Source organism: Odocoileus virginianus, chromosome 16 (genome assembly GCF_023699985.2).
Source record: "Odocoileus virginianus isolate 20LAN1187 ecotype Illinois chromosome 16, Ovbor_1.2, whole genome shotgun sequence".
NCBI lineage: Eukaryota > Metazoa > Chordata > Mammalia > Artiodactyla > Cervidae > Odocoileus > Odocoileus virginianus.
The window spans coordinates 17195705-17215329 of NC_069689.1; the positions used below are offsets into that span (position 1 = coordinate 17195705).

The 19625-nt window shown below is 51.7% G+C and overlaps 1 protein-coding gene and 1 long non-coding RNA gene across 3 annotated transcripts; one reads left to right on the plus strand and one right to left on the minus strand.

The window, feature by feature from the left end:
- Nucleotides 1-2294: 2294 nt before the first annotated feature.
- SERPINA5 (serpin family A member 5) lies at nt 2295-14630 on the minus strand. Of its 2 annotated transcripts, XM_020899156.2 has the most exons (6): nt 14496-14630; nt 11802-11871; nt 6229-6853; nt 4373-4643; nt 3870-4017; nt 2295-3325 (listed from the first exon to the last, which is right to left on the minus strand). In XM_020899156.2, the coding sequence occupies exons 3-6, from the start codon at nt 6833-6835 to the stop codon at nt 3137-3139; spliced, it is 1215 nt and encodes a 404-aa protein (XP_020754815.2). In that variant the 5' UTR covers nt 6836-6853; nt 11802-11871; nt 14496-14630; the 3' UTR covers nt 2295-3136. The 2 variants fall into 2 exon arrangements, with proteins under 2 accessions (XP_020754815.2, XP_020754814.2); XM_020899155.2 differs by lacking the exon at nt 11802-11871.
- A 172-nt stretch (nt 14631-14802) lies between these two features.
- Nucleotides 14803-16811, plus strand: LOC139038699 (uncharacterized). Its single transcript, XR_011491773.1, has 2 exons — nt 14803-14927; nt 15711-16811. It is a non-coding gene; the product is annotated as an uncharacterized lncRNA (long non-coding RNA).
- The last annotated feature ends 2814 nt before the right edge of the window (nt 16812-19625 follow it).

Below are 19625 nucleotides of genomic sequence, written 5' to 3' on the forward strand. Positions count from 1 at the left end.
AGGAAATGGCTACCCACTCCAATATTCTTGCCTGGAGAATCCCATGGACAGACCATGGGGTTGCAAAGAGTCAGACAGAACTGAGCGAATAGCACTTCTACCCTCCCATATGCCTGATGGAGATTGGGAGGGGAGAAGATTAAGACACACACGCTCAGTGAAGCCCATGGGACACAGAGAGAAGACTGCCATCTGCAAACACGAAAGGGAGCCCTCAAACAGAATCAGCCCTGAAGACACCTGATCTCAGACTTCCAGCCTCTAGGACAGAAAGATAATACATGTCGGTTGTCAAGCTGCCCCGTCTGTGGGATTTTGTTATGGCAACCATGTGTGCATGCTTAGTCGCTTCAGTCGTGTCTGGTTCTTTGCAATCCTGTGGACTGTAGCCTGAAAGGCTCCTCTGTCCAAGGGATTCTCCAGGCAAGAATACTGGAGTGTGTTGCCATGCCCTCCTCCAGGGGATCTTCCCGAACCAGGGGTCGAACCTGCGTCTCTTACATCTCCAGCATTGGCAGGTGGGTTCTTTACCACTAGTGCCAGCCTGGAAGGCCCCAGAGGGGGACAGCCAAGCCTATAATGCAGGCAGCCATAAGACAGGTCTGGTGGGGTTGATGGAGGAGCAGGTGTGGATGGGTGTGAGCACACCCACTAAAGGGCTGAGTGAGGAGGCATCTACAGACACAGATGGAAGAGCGAGGGGCCGGAAGGGGTCCAGGGAGTGACTTAGGTGTGGTGAGGATGGCCAAACCACCCTGAAGATGAGGATGAGAGAGAAGTGTCCAGGGTCCCTGTCCCTGGACCACAAGCATCGCCCCCTCTTCCCTCCTTGCTCTCCTTCCCGTGGCTGCGCTGGTCCAAGCTGAAGCCGACAGCATCTCCCGTGCACACTGCAGCTTCCTCAGCCACACTCCGCTCCAGCTGTTCCCCCGGCCAGATGGCCCAGCCCCGGACCCAAATCTGCTGCCCGTGAAGCCCTATCTGCGCACTTCAGGTCACTTCTTTGGCAAAAAGATCTCTCTCAGAACTTCACCCTCTCTCTCTCTGTCTGAGTTGCTCTATCAATCTGTCCATGCCAGGATGGTGAGACAATTGACTTACATGGGCGGTGCTGACTCCCAGCTCAGACTTTCCCTCCAGGTCACCCCAAATCAGCTGCCCCGAGCCCGGGCCGGTCCCCCACATGGGGGCATTTAGTGACTATTTGCTGAGTGAACTTTAGACAGCGCTGGACCTTGGCCTGACACATGTGGTACAGTCAGGGCCTCCCCCTGTCCTTGGACCGGCTGAGTAAACGCTGAGAGAAATATTTGCCCAAAAAAGACCAGGTATTACCAAAGGAAAAGGCACCCAGGAATAGGTCAGGCCCCACGAAGAGGCCCCGTCCTCCCTAGCTTCCCAAGCCTGAGGCGCACACACAAGGACAAGCCGCCTGGTGCTGGCTGCAGCATCTGCCCTGCCGCCAGCTGATACTCAAGCCATCTGGGTCCCCGAGCCTGGGCCTCTCACTGGAGGGCTCTGGGCATGCACTCAGGCTGGCCTCTGTGAGATGGGGACTCGGATAGGCATGCAGGGTTGTCGAAGGATCAGAGATCACAGATGCAAAGTGTGGCTGGCACATAATAAGCGCTCATACATCAGGGGATGGTCAAAGCTCGGGGTTCTGACCTTAGTTCTAAGGCGCACACACCTGCCACAGAGGCTAGGGTCTGGTGTCAGAGTCCTATGCACAGGCTCATGAAAAGCAAGCCGCGGGCATGCAAGGTGGGGTGACAGGCACTCACGGGTCAGACCTGGGGGCAGCGAATTAGGGGACCATCTGAGACTAAGTGAAGGACTGCTTCACTCATTCATCCCCTGATGCTTGAATGTGCCTGATCCCCTTCATTTGACAGATGGGGAAGCGTGATGGGTCTCATGAAGGAGGAGACTGAGCCTACCCGGGTGACAGCGGATCTGGTGCCCTGACGCACTTGACCTGTGCTTTTGTTTCCGGGTCATGTCTACTCTGCAGCAGAGCCCACGGCTGAGAGGGAGGTCCTGAGGCCACACTCCCAGGGTCCAATCCTGCCTCCACCACCAAGGAGCTGCAGGATTGGAGAGATTACCTGTTTCCAACAAGGCTCACCTTCCCCATCTGTAAAATGGGAGTAAGAGGAGTGGGGCCTGGTAAAGGATATTGTGCGGGGTACGTCTAACCATTCAGGTGAAGCAGCTAGTACTGGTCCTAGAATATGGTAAGCTAGGAATGTCGCCATTCCCAGCACTACCTCCAGAAAGACAACGACACCCAGTATTTGCAAAATGCTTTATTGTTATTGCTGACACTAAAATCCATGGTTAGTCATCAGGGTCTTCAAATGATACTCTAGTATTTGCGTCAGGCCTCTATTCTTCCACACCCAGCCAAGCCCACGTGGTTGTAACTTAACCCACAGGACAGTACAATCCTGGGTTGGCCATATCTACCCTGCTGTCCACCTGCTTTTCTTAAAAGATGAGTGGAACTTAAATGCATTGATATTAACAGTGATTGGTGGGGAATATTCTAGCCTTTTTATTTGATTTCAAGGATTCTTCAGTCCCTGACCTGACTTGGGGAAACCAAAGTCCAGAGAGGGACAGTATTACCCAAAGTCACACAACTGGAACAGAAGCCTGATTTCATACTCCCATCCCGCAAGTTTTTCCCAAGCCATGATGAACTGATAGCTGGTACTGCCAACAGGTGGGAAGCTAGGCTTAGGGATACATTTCCTGTTGGAAATAGCTACTGGAACAATGCTCCTACAGAAATTGGTGGTTTGGGGCTGGGTAACAGGCAGTTAGATTCTGGGCTTCTCTCTGCCACTAACATGCTGTGTGACCTTGGGAAAGTCAACTAACCTCTCTGGGCCTCATCAGTGTTCTCCACTGATGAAAGGCAGGGGCAAAAACCAAATGTTCTCCAAGGCACCTATGTCTTGCAATCATATGAAAAGAAGCAGTCATTAGTATTTTGATGATATTCTTAATATTATGATTTGTAGGAGTCTCATTAGTCAGTCAAATCTGTGTAAATCAGCAGCTCCCAGCAGACAGACAGCCATCATGCATGCTCATCATCCACTATGGAGGCCCATGAGAAATCCTCATCTCAAGGGCGAGTCACTTTGCCGAAGAAAAGGATGTGTTTGCTATTCTCCACAATGAGCATCAGAAAGGGCCTATTGAAGACTACCCTTTGAGAGCCCAGTCGGGCAGATTTGAACGTGATGACCGTCCCAGTGGCTGCAGCTGCTTGGGTTCCAGACTCATCCACCTCCACCACGGCTTTGTGCACCATCTATGGAGGAGACATCAGGCGTCACGGAGCCACCAGGGGCAGGGAGATGCCATCGGGGGAAACAGCCAAGCTCCAGCCGATGGCACCACCATCCGAGTCTGTGCTCCTGAGCCATGAAGCAGATAGGAGATGAGATGACTGAACAACTACTGTGCCCCCAGGGCTTAGAGGTGAGTGCACACGTGTCTTTCATTGAATTCTCACTGCCTCTCAGAGCAAGGGTGTGACTCTCTGGGTTTATAGAGAGAAAGAAGGCTCAGAGAGGTCCAGTAATTGCTAGAGGTCACACAGTAAGTGAAGGAGTCAGCATCTGATTCTTAGGTTTGATTGCTTAAGACACCTTTCTGCAAGACACGGTGCTGAATACAGCTTCCCATTGCTCAGAGGACAAGAGGCAAAGTGAAACCTTTGCTTCTTGAGGGAAAAGATGAGAGAGAGAGGGAAAGAATTTAGAATGAGGGATGGGGTGAATAGAATGGAATAGAATATAACAGAAAAGGATAGAAATTTCTGGAAGCAGGTGCTCAGGAGCTTCTGGGCTCACCTCAGACACCCGGATGGTGGAGTGGTTAGAGATGCCAGTCAGGTCGGCATCGGAGGTGAAGATGTCTCTGATCCCCAGCTTGGGGAGGACTTCCTCCAGCTGATAGGAGCCCTCGATGGAGAACTTGGGAAGATAAAGCTCAAGCCGCCTGGAAAGAGAAGAGGACCTTTTCTTAGACTCTCCTAGAGCACTGGCTCATATTCCTGCTATCTCTAGGTTTCCTAATGCTCCCCCAGCCTGTTGCCTAGAATGGAACCTATCCAACTCTGGACTTGGACCTGAGTTGTTCCCAGTGGCCACTGCCTACTCGGAAGATCCCACCAGAAAACACAGCTTCCAGCCCTGCTCCCTCCAGCTAGCTGACTCAGGCCCCAGAGTTGGGCCTTCACATGATGCTTCAGGGCGTGGAGGCAGTTCCTGGGCCAGGTGAGTCCTCCCACCACTGCTGTGTGGCCCTGTGGGTGTGCAGCAGCAGGCTGGCCCCAGAGCAGTGTGAAGAATACCTCTTCATGGGCATCCTGAGCCACTTCTTCAGTGTTTTTTCCTTCAGGCCATTTTCCACCTGCTCCATTTCCCCCTCGTGGGGGAGAATGAAGAAGGCAGTGGCGTTCCCTTGGTAGGGGACACCCACCACCTTGCAGGAGAGGTTTCGGTCCAGGATGTAGTAAAACTGGTCCTGTTGTTTCATCATGGGGACCCGCACCACCGTCTCCGGGGTCACATAGAAGTCCTGCTCGTGGGTGCTTTTGAGGTTGAAGCTAGTCTCCCACTTAGCTACAGATTAAAATGGAAAAGGAATTAGAAATTGTCAGCCATCAATGAAAAGTGTGCTCACAGTAAACCTACCAGAAAACATCCTCTTCAGAGCAGTATCACTGGGAGAAGTGACGGTCAAACCTCTTTAATATAAAGACAAGCCCCTTCCCAATTCAGGGGACAGACTAGAACTTTGTGGAGCTATCCTCCCACATCTGCAAAACAAGGAGGTTGGTTTTCTTGTCTTCAGACACCCTTTACCCTAAATGCTGTTTGTCTGATTCTCTGATGTTGCTACTCAAGCTCAAATATCCCAGTGAAGAGGGTGAACTCTTCTCTTTTCCACTCTTTTCCCAATATTGAATTTCAATCTAGGTTTGGAAGAAAGTCCATAAGCGTCCTGGAAAAAACATGATTTTTCCTGCTGGGGAGTCTTTGGTTATGCTTCTTGCTCTGTCTGTTTCATATGGGATATTTTGTTCAAAGTGACACAAGTCATTGCTTTCATCTTCTTAGTAGTTATCAAATATAGATCCAACTCCCATGGGCCACTTAGCTTACTTCACAGCTGTCCTCTGAAGCCTAGCCCTGGACATGAGGGCAAGAAATCTTAGAAGGCAAGCTTGACCCTCACGCTCTGTGACCACAGGAAGGGGGTTTGGGTAACAATTTAACCAGTTTCCTCTTTCCCTTTCTCCCCCCTCCCCTCTCTATCCTCAGTCAGGCCCATCCAGGGTGCTCAGGGACTCAGCATCTAGAAGGAGAAGCAGGCATACAAGCTGAGATGAGTAGGGATATTTACAAGAAATGCCAGGGAGACAAAGATGGGGAGACTGACACTCAAGTAGGGGAGAGAAGGCAATTCAGAGGAATAGGTTCTTGTCCCAGAATTTCTGGGCTAAGGAAACAGCTCCTAAGAGGGCACAGAGGTGAGGATGTGGGTACGTCAGAGGAGCTGGCAAAAGCCCTCTAGGTCCCTTCTAAGGCCCACAGTCCTGCCCTGAGTAGCCATGGTGTCCGTTCTTTGGCATTGTGGCCTTGACAAACTCATGCTTCAGAGTTTATGGGAATGCTGTGGTTTTAAGTGTTCCCGGGGGCCCAAATAGGAACCAGCTTTTCCCCAGTGGAGGAAACAGCATCAGGCTCTTCATATCACCTTAGGCTCTCAGAGGGGCTTCCCTGGTGGCTCAGCAGTAAAGAATCTGCCTGCAATGCAGGAGATGCAGATTCAGTCCCTGGGTTGGGAAGATCCCCTGGAGGAGGGCATGGCAACCCACTCTGGTATTCTTGTCTGTAGAATCCCATGAACAGAGGAGCCTGGCAGGCTACACAGAGTCTAACACAACTGAAGCGACTAAACACACACATACGCACTAAGAAGGCTAAGAAGACATCACCTCACCTGGCTGACTATTGACTTCACTCTATCACCAGGGACCACAGAGGACTAAAGCCACTCCCACTCTTTTATGTGTGTGGGAACTGGTTTTGTTTCGTCTTTTGTTTTGTTTTGGAGGGATTGGGGTTCTTTTGTTTTGCTTGTTTGCTTTTGACAAAAAGCATCTGCAAAGAGAAAGTTCAGATTCAAGCCCAAGGGTCTTACCTTTAAAGAAAATGTAATTCACCATGACCATGACCTGGGTGCCATCCAGGCTCTTAATCAAGTCCACAATCTTTCCTTTCGTTTGCTTTGCCACGTAATCGTTGATCTTCTTCTTGGCCCCTTCGGGGTCCTCAAAGTCCGTGGGGAAAGTGTCTGCCAGGTACAGCGTCCTCAAGGCGCCCAGGAAGGCCTCCTGGATGGGCAACGTGGGCTTGGTGAACAGGGCGCTGCCCAAGCTGAGCTGGACGCTGTCTTGGGGCTGTTGGAGCTCGCGCAGCAGCCGCTGGGAGGCGCCGTGGAGCTCCTCCTCCGAGCCTTCCCCCGGGCAGATGCCCAGGCCTTCCAGGATCTGCGCCTTCGTGTTAGACCGAGCTCCCAGGGAGAGCATGGCCAGGCTCACGGAGATGCTCAGAGGGGAGAAGAAGATGTTCCGGTCGGGGGTGGCTGCGGCCAGGGTCCTATAGAGGTCGAAGACAAAGTCCCCGCTGCCCGGCGGCGCCGTGGTAACCGCCGGCGGCAGCTCCTGGATTTTCTTCTTTTGGGGGCGCCGGAGGGTGGCCATCCGCGGCCCGAGGAGCATCAGGCACAGGAAGAGACAGAGACGCATCGTGGCTAACCCCTCGTTCTGAAAGGGAGAGTGAGAAGATGACCTCAGAGAGGGTGGGCGGCCAGGGACTCCTCTCTGAGAGAAGATCGGAAGATTAGGGGCAGGGCTGACCTTCCGAAGGGGGCGGCAGTGCCCACCAGCAGCCTCTGTGGGCGATGATGAACCCCAGCGGCCGGGAGGGAGTGAGGTTTTAGAGAGCACCAGAGGGGCGGAAGGACAGAGACTCGGGGGCGTGGGTATCTGTGGCAGGGAGAGGCAGCACAAGGCGGAGGAGTGAGACGCCTGTGGGTACCGAGCAAGAAGACGCTTCTCCTCCATAGGGAAGTACCCATCACAGGGGACTGAGGAGTCTGCCTGCTTAGCAGCTCCGAGGTTACCAGAGCCGAGCAGCCTGTATCCCTCAATGACCCTATCCCTCACTTTCTTGCCGGGGCGGAGCATTTGCAAGACCTCGTTTCCTTCTATGAGCTCAGGGTAGCTGCTACTCCTGGTCTCATCCACCCTACTGCATTTGTCCCTGCTCACTCGGAGCATCCAGGTGGTGGCTCCTGGATGAAGCCAGACTCCTGTGCTTCATGCGTGAACGCAGGATACCGTCAGTCTCCCTCTCCTTCCCCAGGGGCTGCTCTGGGCCCCCACAAAGCCACCCAGTCCTTCATCAGAGGCACCTTCCTCCCTTGAGGAAATTCTGTCCTCTTCCTGTGAGCTCCCAGGCCTTCCCTGGTGGCTCAGTCAGTAAAGAATCTGCCTGCAGTGCCGGAGACCCAGGTTCAATCCCTGGGTCGGGAAAATCCTCTGGAGAAGGAAATGGCAAACCACTCCAGTATCCTTGCCTGGAAAGTCCCATGGACAGAGGAACCTGGTGGGCTGCAGTCCACAGGGTCGCAAAGAGCTGGGCATGACTGAGCGACTAACATACACACTTGTGAGCTCCCAGACCTCCCTCTTCTTCTGTGTTGGGCTGAATTGTGCCCCCCAAGTCCATACACTGACATCCTGAACCCCAAGACCTCCGAATGTGACTGCGTTTGGAGACAGGGCCTTTAAGAGGCAGTTAAGTTAAAATGAGGTCTTTAAAGCAGCCCTGATCCCGTGTGACAGGAGTCCTTGAAAGAAAAGGAGATTAGAGAACAGATTTATGGACAAGGGTGTGGGAGAGGAAGGAGAGGGTGAGATGAATGGAGAGAACAGCATGGAAGCAAATACACTAACATATGGAAAATAGCCAATGAAAATTTGTTGTGTGACTCAGGGAACTCAAACTGGGACTCCGTAACAACCTGGAGGGCTGGAAAAGGGTGGGAGATGGGACGGAGCTTCAAGAAGGAGGGCACATATGTATACCTATGGCTGATTCATGCTGATGTACTGACAGAAATCAACCCAATATTGTGAAGCAATCATCACTCAATTTAAAATAATCAAGGGTTTTAAAAAAGGAGACTGGGACACAGACACACGCAGATTGAGGGGTGACCACACAAGGAACATGGGGACACAGGGAGGAGGAGGGGAAGGAGACAGTCACAGACAAGCCAAGCAGCGAGGCCCCAGGAGGAACCCGCCCTGCCAATGCCTTGACCTTGGCCATCCAGCCTCCAGGACTGTGAGACCATGAACATGTGTTGTTTGACCCCACCCCCACCCCTGGCACTCTTCTTTGCCTCCCCCAGATAGGAGGCCCTCACCTCTCATCTCTCTAAGACTCTGAGGTGGGCCCTGGGGCTTTGCCATCATTCTGACCTTGTCCTCCACCCTCAGTCTCTCCTGCCACCTACCTAGACTCCCGCTGTCCACCCAGAAACTGTTCCTGTGCCCCAGCCTCCTAAAGCCCTCCTTCCACCCACTGTGAACAGCACAGACTCTACTGGCAGCAGTCTGGGTTCAAATTCCAGCCTCTCTGCTCCCTCCAAGTGTGATTTGGAGCAAGTCAGTCACACCCGTGTCGCTGCCCCATCTATAGACAGCGGTCAGGACAGAACCCGCACCAGGGGTGGCTAAGGCTTTAAGGAGTCCACATAAGCAATGGCTTGGAACCAGGCCTGATGTAGACATGCTATCCAAGTGTGAGCTGGCGGTGTGGCCGTGATGGATCAAAGCCCCACTGGAGAACCCCGCTTCCCCGACTGTACAGCGGGGCACACGCTTTCACACACATGCTCTCACAGGAGCCCGGTGGCTGCCAGACAACTGATTTCCACGATGGCCCGGTGTGCACCCCCTTCAGCTAGCTGTGCCCTCCCCCCTCCGTGGACACCATGTCATCAGGCCCCCCAGGCTCAGAGCGAGCACGGCCACAGAGTCACAGACCCACGCAAAGCCAAACTCCAAAGGGCCCCCCACCGCTGCATTAGACGTGGCTGGAGGGAGGACACCAGTGAGCCTGGGGGTCTGCAGACCTTCCTGTCTTTGTCTGAATGAAACTAACAGACGCAAGCAAGTCACACTCAGCACCCCTGGCCTCCAGATTGCACCCGAGGGCCTCTCGCCTTCTGAGATGGCCCACACTCTGTGGATTACATTTCTACTAGGGCTGTTCTCATTTTCTGAGACAAACCACAATCTGTCTATGGAATGCGTGTCAGTTTAAATAAATAAATCTACTACTCACATGATCAAAAACAAACTCAAAAATGATCAAAAAAATAAATTACACCTGAGCCCACAAAGGAAGTTCATGTAGGATGTTCGCTGAACCTCTAGTGACCCTGAACCAAATACAGGGGCTTCAGAGGTCCCCATGCCCATGGGAGGCCCAGGCCCATTGCCAGCACCTGTCACTGCTGGGTGCTGCGATGCCTCAACAAACATCAGTTCCTTTAGCCTTGCACACACCCGTGGCGGCAGGTTCGACTATGGGCTATGAGGCAGGAGGTGGATGGACCCCCAGGGGAAAAATGATTGGAGATTCATTTTCTGTGGACTGAAACTCCAAGACAAGAATAGCAGGAAAATTAAGGGAGCAGACTGTACCCTACCCAGAAAACACATATTTCTCTTTCTTGAAGTCAGGAGACCTCCCTGACCACACATGCCCAGACAGGCTCCTTGGAGGGCCAAGGAGTGATGTCAAGAAAAGCTCTACCCATGAGTCTCCTTGGTGGGACCCATCTTGGCTAAGAGATGCATGTGCACACATGGGCGGATCCTGAGCTATACCAAACATGGACTATGAAATCAAACTGGTTGGCCAAAGGAAACCTGAGAGCAATGCCCCATAAAAGTAATTCAAACTGCCACAAGGGTGAAACTCAGCGACTCTCTCTCTCTGAGTTTGCCCCTGTGTCTATCCACACGTATAGGACTCCTTTTCCTCCTAATAAATACTTCACTTGTTTCACTACTTTCCATTTTGTGAGAATTCTTTTTTGCAAAGCAGAAGGGCAGGGCCTTGTCACTGACCACTGCTCTAGTGGCTAGGATCTGGTGCTCTCTCCACCGTGACCTGGCCTCAGTCTCTGGTTGTGAACCCAAGCCCTGCTCCAAGACAGTGCAGGCCGAAGCCACAAGATCAGCTTCATTTTACAGATGGGTCATCTGAAGCTCAGAGAGTTTGAGTCACTTGCTAGTAGTGGCAAAGCTTGGGCTCAGACCCAGTTCGGACCCTGAAAGCTCATGCTCTGAACCACCACACCATTCAGTTCCCCAGATCCCTGGTCCTCCCTTGCCTGTGTCACAGCCTTCCAATGTTGTATTCTCTGCCTCTGCAGAGAATTGAGAGAGAGTCTGGGGACTCCGCTGGTGGCCCAGTGGTCACAAATTTGCCTTGCAGTGAAGGGGACATGGGTTCAATCTATGGTCAGGGAATTAAGACTCCACATGCTACAGAAAAACCAAGCCTATGCTCCACAACTATTGAACCCAGGTGCCCCTATTAGAGGGTCTGTGAGCCACATCGAAGGACCCAGAGGATGTAACAAAGATCCTGCATTCCCCAAGGCAGCCAAATACAAAGATAAATAAGAAGCAGTCCCGGCTTCTCATGCTGACACTCCCTTTTTGTTCCCACTTTGAGAGTGACCTTCACGAAGGTCTTCAAGGAGCATGGGTGGGTGGCGTGAGCACTGTGTCCCTTAGTCCGCAGAGCGTTAGAAGCATCAATGTAGCAGGATGCTGCTTAAGAAGCAACTCAGTTCAACCTTCCCCCTACACCCACACACAGATTAACACCGAGCTGATAATGACCACAAAAGAAATGCTTTCAAAGAATAGTTACAGGCCACAGAGGAGTTTCCTGCTTGGAAGGGGCAGCTAGTCAGGGAGCAGGAGTGAGAGTTCCAACCTCCCATCCTCCTGTCCCTGCCAACGGCCTGGTGACCTTGGGCCAGGCCCTTCCCCTCTCAGGCCTGGAGGTCTGGTGCTGTGGCCCCACCACTGGCCGCCCCTCTGAAACACCCGCAATCTGATGGACTAGAGCCGCTTCTCTCAGGCTCCACTGGGCTTCAGGTTTGGGGCCCAGAAAACCTTGCTCCATTGAGCTCTCTCCCTCTTATTGATGCCACTATTTATTAAGGACTGATTAAACACTCTATAAATATAACTGCATTTCATCTTTACCAAAAGTACCATTATTTTACAGCCAAATAAACTGAGTCTTCTCTGATGGCTCAACGGTAAAGAATCTGCCTACCAATGCAGGAGACGTGGGTTTAATTCCAGGGTTGGATAGATCCCTTGAAGAAGGAAATGGCAATCCACTCCAGTATTCTTGTTTGGGAAATCCCATGGACAGAGGAGCCTGGCAGGTGACAGTCCACGGGGTCACAAAAGAGTTGGATCTGACTTAACAACTAAACAAGAGCAACAAACTGAGGCTTAGCAAAATGGGATGGTTTGTTCTAGCCAGTGAGTAACGGGTCTGGGTTAAAATCCAGACTCCACCTGGTGTACAAGCTGCCTCTTGGCTCCGCTTTATGAGGGTGACACACTGCCCCCCCCCCCTTCTGATTTCCAGGTGTCTCCTGACCTGTTCACCTGAAATAGCTCATTTATGTTCCTCTATGGCAACGTGGAGTTGGAATCATTGTCATAGTTTTCTAGGAGAGGAAACAGAGGGTCGGAGAGGTTACTTTTGAGAAAGTAGAGGCCTGGGGGTGCTCATTTCAGGCTTCCTAGTTTCTAAGTCCAGGCTTTGCAGTTGCACTCATGGGCCTCTGGGGGCAAATATACAGCTAACAGAGTTTTGTGCCAACCTTGAGCCAGTGGAGAGTCTTCAGGCTCTGTGAACCTGGCTCTCAGGAGACCAGCCCCCACTGCGTGCCGGCAGAACCTGGCCTGGCTGACCCTCTCCTGGGTCCCTGACGCCAGTGTGTCTGCAAAGATGCTCCCACATGTCAGAGGGAAGAAAGCAGATCGATCAGGCTGACCTGGCACCCAGACCAAGCGGACTTGTGATGACGGAGGTTGGGCATCAGATAGGCAGGCCCTGGGCGGTCCTCCCACTGGTCCCCCACCATCCGGCCTGAAAATCTGCTGGTGTTTATTCCAAATGTTAGGCAACAGAGTCCCACCAAGGTCGACTTTGAACTCAGCCGTGGGAGGCAGCCGTGTGGCTCAGGAGGGTCTGTCTGCTATCTGCTAATTACACAAAAAGAGATGGGACTTGGAGCCCAGGCAGAGAGGGAGAGATAAAACATAACTTCCCCTAGATCCTACAGACCAGGGGGAAGAGTTTTCTGCAATTAGGGGCCTGGGGAACTTTCTTAACCCCCCTCCCTATCTCCAGACCATCAGCAGGGCTTGTCGGTTTCCAGCTCCAAAATCTGCCTGCCTCGCCCCATTTTCCTTGCTATAATCCCAGTGGAAGCCTCTTTTTCCTGGACTCTGCTTCTCCTGCCCCTGAGAGCCATTCGAGATACATAAGTATATTCTGAAATAATTCCCTTCCGTCACAAACACAGGCAGAGTGCTCCCTTGCCTAAGGACATCGTTGCTGCCTACTGGCTTGGTAAAACTTAACTGTGATTTCATGATAACCCTTGAGGCTGCCAGCTCTGTCTGGCTCTCACCAGCTGCACCTGACCAGCTCTGCCCCCCAGGACACACATCTTGTTTTTCCATTCCTAACACAGAAGCCCTGTCCCAGTCCTGGGCCCTTGTACACTCCACCCTCCCTCCTGGAAACCTTTCTCCGCCTCTTTGACCAATGCCACCTGCTCTCTGGGTCCAGGCTTCCACTTATCTTGATAGTACCCTGTCCACACTTGGCCATACCCTCACCACTGCTATTCTTTATAAGGGCTCCTTTGACTGTTTCTGTCATGGCTCCATCAATTACAGAAGTGAAATTACATATGCGTGTGCTGCGGGCTTCTTTTGTCCAAGCCTCTCCCCCACTAGAACCTGGGCTTGTAAGAAAGGACCTTCATCTCTATTGGTCCTGCCATGACACGTTCAGTCAAGAGGTGGTGCTCCAGCACCCCTGCGGAATGAATGGATGAGTGGATGGATGGCTGGACCTGGGCTCCTTCTCTGTAATTCAGAGGTGTTAGACCACGTGCTGGCCACCGAGTCACGGAAGTGAGCCAGGCTGGGCATCTAGGGTTGAGCCCTGGCATTCCTGGGGCTAACTTGCCAGCTGACCTTGAATAACTTCCGCATTGAAGCTCAGATTCAGTTTCCTTTCTCTTTCTTTTCTAAAGCTACTTTATTGAGGTCTGACTGACCTGCCTAAGGCTGTACATATTTACTGTACACAATTTGATGAGTTTGGAGAGCAGGGAAGCACACATCTGTGAAACCATCACTGCCTTCCACCACCTCCCAAAGTCCCCTCCAACCCACTTTATTCTTCAAGCTGTGGTTTCTTGATCTGTCAGTAGGATGCTGGCCCGGAGGAGAAGCTTCCCTTTTACTGTAGTGTCTCATGCCCAAAGCCTCATGTTTAGAAAAACTGAAAATTCCACTCACTGTATGTCTACATTTTGTCTACTTAGCAAATGGCCAAATTTGGATGCCACCACTCTGGATGGCAACCTCCTAGCAGGTCAGCCTTATCTTAGGGAAACAGATTGTATTCGATCATTTTCCCTGATTTCTGGAGGGGAAAGATTCTAGGCACAGAAAACAATAGAAGCCATGGTTTGTCCAGCATGTTCCGGGTACCAGACGTTTTGTCCCCACCACCTAGTTCAGGGTTTCTCAGCACTGTTGGCACTTGGAGCCAGATTGTTCCTTGCGGTGGGGGCTGTCCTGTGGAGTGTAGGGTGTTCACAGTATCCCTGGCCTTTCCCCTCCTCCTGGAAGCCAACAGCAGTACCCCCTCCAACTATGACAACTAAAAGTGCCTCCAGACAAAGCAGTGCCCAAGAGGCAGAATCATACTTGGGTGAGAACCACGACTTTATTTAATCTTCACAATCACACCCTGCAAGGGGTACTATAATTTTACATCTTATCCATGGGCAAGCTGAGGCTCAGTCAGACATAGCATTGTCCCCAGGACTACACAGAGGCGGGGGAGAGGGCAGGGGCGGGGGGGGACACATCTCTGCTGTCTCAGAGGCCTTGGCTTCCTCCCTCCACACCACTGTCCTGCTCACTCTGGGACACCTCCAGAGTTTTTAAGCCCTCCAAATGCCATAACTCCAGAAGCCATTCCCCACTCCCCCACCACCACCCCAAGCCCCACAGGCCCTCAGTTCACATTGCCTGTACTTACTCTGTCCGGGGACGAGTGTGCAGACCACAGAGGGGACTGTCCGTCGGGCTTGGTAGAGAACTGGCTGGACTGGAGCCAGCTTCTATCACTGACCACGCAGAGCCCTGACTGCCTCCCCTGACCCTGCCTCCCCTGACTCCGCCCCTCCCCTGACTCCGCCTCCCTTGACTCCGCCTCTCCCTGACGCTGCCTCTCCCCTGGCTCCGCCCCTTTCCTGGCTCCTCCCTGTCCAGTCATTGGCAGGGCTGAGCTCTGACCAGGACCACCCCCTCACTGCCCTGAAAACCCTGCACCAGCCAGCAATTGCTATGGCACAAACACCCCAGGTGAACCAGGCTGGACAGGTGATCAGCTGTCCAGACACAAGGAGAGAGACACCCTCCCAAACCCCTCTTCGCTGTGTTTCCTGCAGCCAATTTGCTGCGGATCTGGGTAAGTGAGAACCCAAGCGCTATGCAGGCTGTGCACTTACGAGGTTTATGCACCCCTACAGCCAGCTCCTGGTGGAAATGAGATGTATCAAGAGGGTCTTTGCCTGGAGAATCCCAGGGACAGAGAAGCCTGGTGGGCTCCAGTCCGTGGGATCACAAGAATCAGACACGACTTAGTGACTGCACCACCACCACCACAATGGCTGAGATGAGGGATCACTGTCTCCACCCCTCTTATTGCACCAATAACCGAACTGAGGCTCAGAGAGATGAAGGGACTTTTCAGAGATGTGCATCAGTTATGGACAGAGTGGGGCTGAGTGCTCAGGCCACCAGCTTCAAGGCCAGTATTCTTTGCAAAGCAAAGGCCTGACTCCAGGATTTCTGTGGGCTCAGTTGAACTGTTCTTTTCTACCTTGATATTGGGGCTTCAAAACTCAGCCCCACTCTTTCAAGACTGTTTCCAAGTGGTGGGGTGTTGGCTCAACCCTTGTTTCATTGCCAATGTCCCCGTGCCGGGGGCTTCCAAATACTAGGGTGTACAGTGTGTGGCCATGACCCAGAAGGCTGTGTGAGTAAATGTGGGGTGTGCAGTTGGTAGAGGAAACAGGGGGTTGGGTATTTCCCAGAGAAAGTGACCTTGCTGCTCAGCAAACAGGGTCCCTCTACAACCTCTGAGATATCCGCCTTCTCGCTCCATAATTTTGGACCCAGTTTTGGCCCTTTATCTAATTTAGCATTTCCAACCACCCTGCAAAGGGGATAATACTGAGCTTTGCCTCAGTCTAGAGACAAGCATAGTCACTACCTGGCATTGGGTGCTTGCTGTGTGCTCACTACCTTCGCCATGCACTGTATGATGGGTGCTGATGAATCCCTATGGAGTCGGTGAGAAGATGGAAGTCGAGAGAGGGTAGGTGATCAGCCCAATGGCACACAGCTGCTAGGGAGAGGCCTTAACAAGGGGAAACTAGGTCTCATTTGTGCAGGCTTTGTTTTCCATCCATTGTGCCCTGTGATGTAAGCAAGAGTCCCTCATCTCATAACCAAGAGATTCCAAAACTATGCTTTATAGGAAGGAAATCAGTGTTTGTTTGAGAGTCTCTTGCAAGAACAGTCCCCCACAAGGAGATCAGACCAGTCAATCCTAAAGGAAATCAGTTCTGAATATTCATTGGAAGGACTGACGCTCCAGCTGAAGCTCCAATACTTTGGCCACATGATGCAAAGAGCTGACTCATTGGAAAAGACCCTGATGATGGGAAAGACTGAAGGCAAGAAGAGAGGGAACAACAGATGATGAGATGGTTGGATAACATCACTGACTCAATGGACGTGTATTTGAGCAAACTCTGGGAGATAGTGGAGGACAGAGAAGCCTGGCAGGCTACAGTCCATGGAGTGGCAAAGGGTTAGACATAACTTAGCAACCGAAGAACATCAAACTTGTGTAGTATGGATAACAACAGTTCCCCAAAGATATCCATGTCCTAACACCCAGAACCTGTGACAGTGACCTGATAGAACAAAAAGGACTTTGATTGATCTTGAAATGGGGTTGGGGAGTACTATTATGGATTTCCCAGGTGAGTCCTAAGTGTTATCATAAGGGCCCTTCTTTATGAGGCAGAGAAGCAGAATGAGGGGGCGGGGAGGGAGAGACAGCAGAGTCAGAGGAGATGAGGGAATCAGTGTTTGTTACCTTTTGAGAGTCTCATAATCAGGGAAGCAGGAGGAAAGAAACAATGTGATGTGGGGCCTTGGGCCAAGGAACTTCAGAAGCAAACTCTGCCCATAGGACATCTTGATGTTGGCCCAGGAAGACCCATGTTGAACTTCTGACCTCCAGAGCCAGAAGAGAATAAACTTGTGTTGCTTCACCCCACTCAGTTGGTCATAATTGGTTATGGCAGCAAGGGGAGACTAGTGCAATACCCTAAAACGGGTTTCCAGTGAAAGATGGGATTAAACAAGATGCTGAAAAGACTTCTCCAGCCCGTGTGTATGTCCGTGGAGTCACCCCAGGTACCATGCCCCAGGCTTACTTTCTAGGGACTAGCTTGAGAATTTGGGGAATGGGGCAAGCCCCGACTCCCCATTGCCACTCAGAAGGGTTCTGAAGGAAGGGGGGCTGAGGACGGGGACACTTGGAAGAGAAAGTTCTGAGAGTGTCTCAGGGCATGGATTAGTCTGCTCTGGCTGCCAGAACAAAAGACTACATACAGACGGAGGGGCTCACACAAACAAAACATGTTTCTCAGTTCTGGCGGCTGGAAGTCCGAGACCAAGGTGATGTCTGGGTTCGTTTCTAGTGAGATCTGTCTTCCTGGCTTGTAGATGATGCCTTCTTGCTGAGTCCTAACATGCCCCATCTCTGTGCCTGTGTGGGGACAGAGAAAGAAGAGGAGAGAGAAGAAGAAAGCTCTGGTGTCGCTTCCTCTAATAAGCACACTTAGTTCTATGAGACCAGGATCCCATCTTTAAGACCTCACTGAACTTTAATTACTTCCCTAAAGGCCCTTTCTCTAAACACAATCGCACTGGGGGCTCAGGCTTCAATATGCAAACTTTTGGAGGACACAATTCAGTCCACAGCAACTGGGGTGAGACGGTAGGATGAGCCAGTGGCTAGGATATGGGAATTTAAAGGACTAAGTAAGTCTTGCTATATTTATTTTTCCATTGACATCAAGAGCAATGAAGAGCACTATTCCCAATAGGTGAGCTTCCCCCTGGGCAGAAGGGAGTTCTGTCACCCCCGAGTGAGTGTGACAATGTGGAACAGAAGTGTCTTTCAATGGGGGCTCTTACTGTTCCACCTTCATGGTCCCCATCGCTGTCAGCCCACTTTACCTGCTCGGGCGACCTGCCAGCTCTGGCAGGCAGGTGCAGTTGTGACCCTGCTCTAGGGGAGAGTTGTGATAAGAGATAAAATGAAATAACAGTAGTGAGCATTTGTGGAACAGCAAAGGTAAGTGCTTTAGATACAGTAACTCATCCAGAGTCTACTTAGGTGCCTCATCTCCATTTCACAGGCGAGAGAACTGAGGCACAGAGGGGCACCCAAGTCCCACATCAGGTCATAGGTTCAACTGCATCTCCTCAAAATTGAAGACTTAACCACCAGAATTTCAGAAGGTGACCTGACTTGGAAATAGGGTCATTGCTGATGTAATTAGTTCGGGTGAAGTCATTCGGAACTAGGGTGGGCCTTTAGTCCAGTATGACTGGTGTCCTTGTAAAAGGGGGAGATCTGGACAGACCCACACACGGAGAACACCATGTGAGGATGAGACAGAGATCTACAAGCCAAGGAAAGATGGCCAGTGAAACCCCAGGAGCCAGGGGAGAGGCTGGGACAGATCCCCTAATAGCCTCAGAAGGAATCACCACCATTCTGCCATCACCTTGATCATGGCCTTCTGGCCTCCAGAAGGGTGAAATAATACACTTCTGTTGTTAAGCCACTCAACTGTGGTTCTTTGTTAGAGCAAAATTAGTACACTAACCAACTCGTGTACTTGGTCATCGGTAGAATCCAGGTTCAAGCACAGGCATTCTGGCTGCAAAGTCCAGCTTCTACACTCAGATGCTCATGGCCTCTTGGTAACTCCCCGAAAGCACTTGTCACTCTGCCTTGCTCGTTGCAGATGCTCAGAGCATGGAAACCATTAGGCTTACATCTGCTCTGGCTCAGAGAAGGACACTTCGCCTTCCCAGGCAGCCAGGGGTGGAACAGACACCCTCCTGCCCTTCACATGTTCCCATGTTCACAGGCTCCATCAGAGCCAGGGGTTCCCAGGCCTGTATCTTCCGTGGATCCTATGTCCATCTGCTCCCTACCTCTATAGATGCTGTGGGATCACGTACCCACTTACAGGTGTGGAAACTGAAATCTGGAGAGGTAAGAGCTTGTCCTCAGTACAGGTAACAGAGAAGCTGGGAATGCAGCCTTTCTGTCCCAGCCCAAGTTTCAAGTGCCTCTTCTCTCATTGAGGAAATCCCCCTGTCTTCCTGGCTAGTGGCCAATCCCCACTCAGTAAGTCTTTGCTGAGTGAGAGAATGAATAACCAAATGAACCCATGATGCTTCTCTCCACATCTGCTTATGAGGGCGGGGCAATTCATCCATCCATTGGCATCCGTGCCCCCAGGCTCCACCATGACACTCATGACATCCCTTGTCTCCCCCTACTCTCCCATCGCAAAGTGCCCTTCCTGCTGGAAGAGAATGACAGAAATCACCAGCGTACCCGCCCCCCCACCGACACTGAACTTCGTGCCCACAGTGTGCCTCCCAAGTAGCAAAACAAGGGTCATACACAGCCCTGTAGATCTTTTTTTTTTTTAATGCTCCAAAAGGACTTTTTGAAATCTGAGAAGCGGGACTAAATATTTACCCAATCAATTCCAGGGGTGTGTCGGGGGGTGGTGATACAGAACAAATAACATGGGGACCTTGCTCAAGGCCTTTTCCATTCATTCATTCAGTCACCAACCATTGGTTGGGCCTGAGTCACGTGCCAGACTGGATGATCAGTGCTGGGGTCAGGTACCGAGGTGAGTGAAGAGAATGCAGTGTGAACAGGGCCCTCCATCTGAGTTGTCCCGTCTAAGAGGGGCCAGTGTTGACCCAGTGGGAGGCAGAGATTAATGTCAGCAGCCATGTCTGATGGTAGGAAGACCGTCTGCCTTAGGGA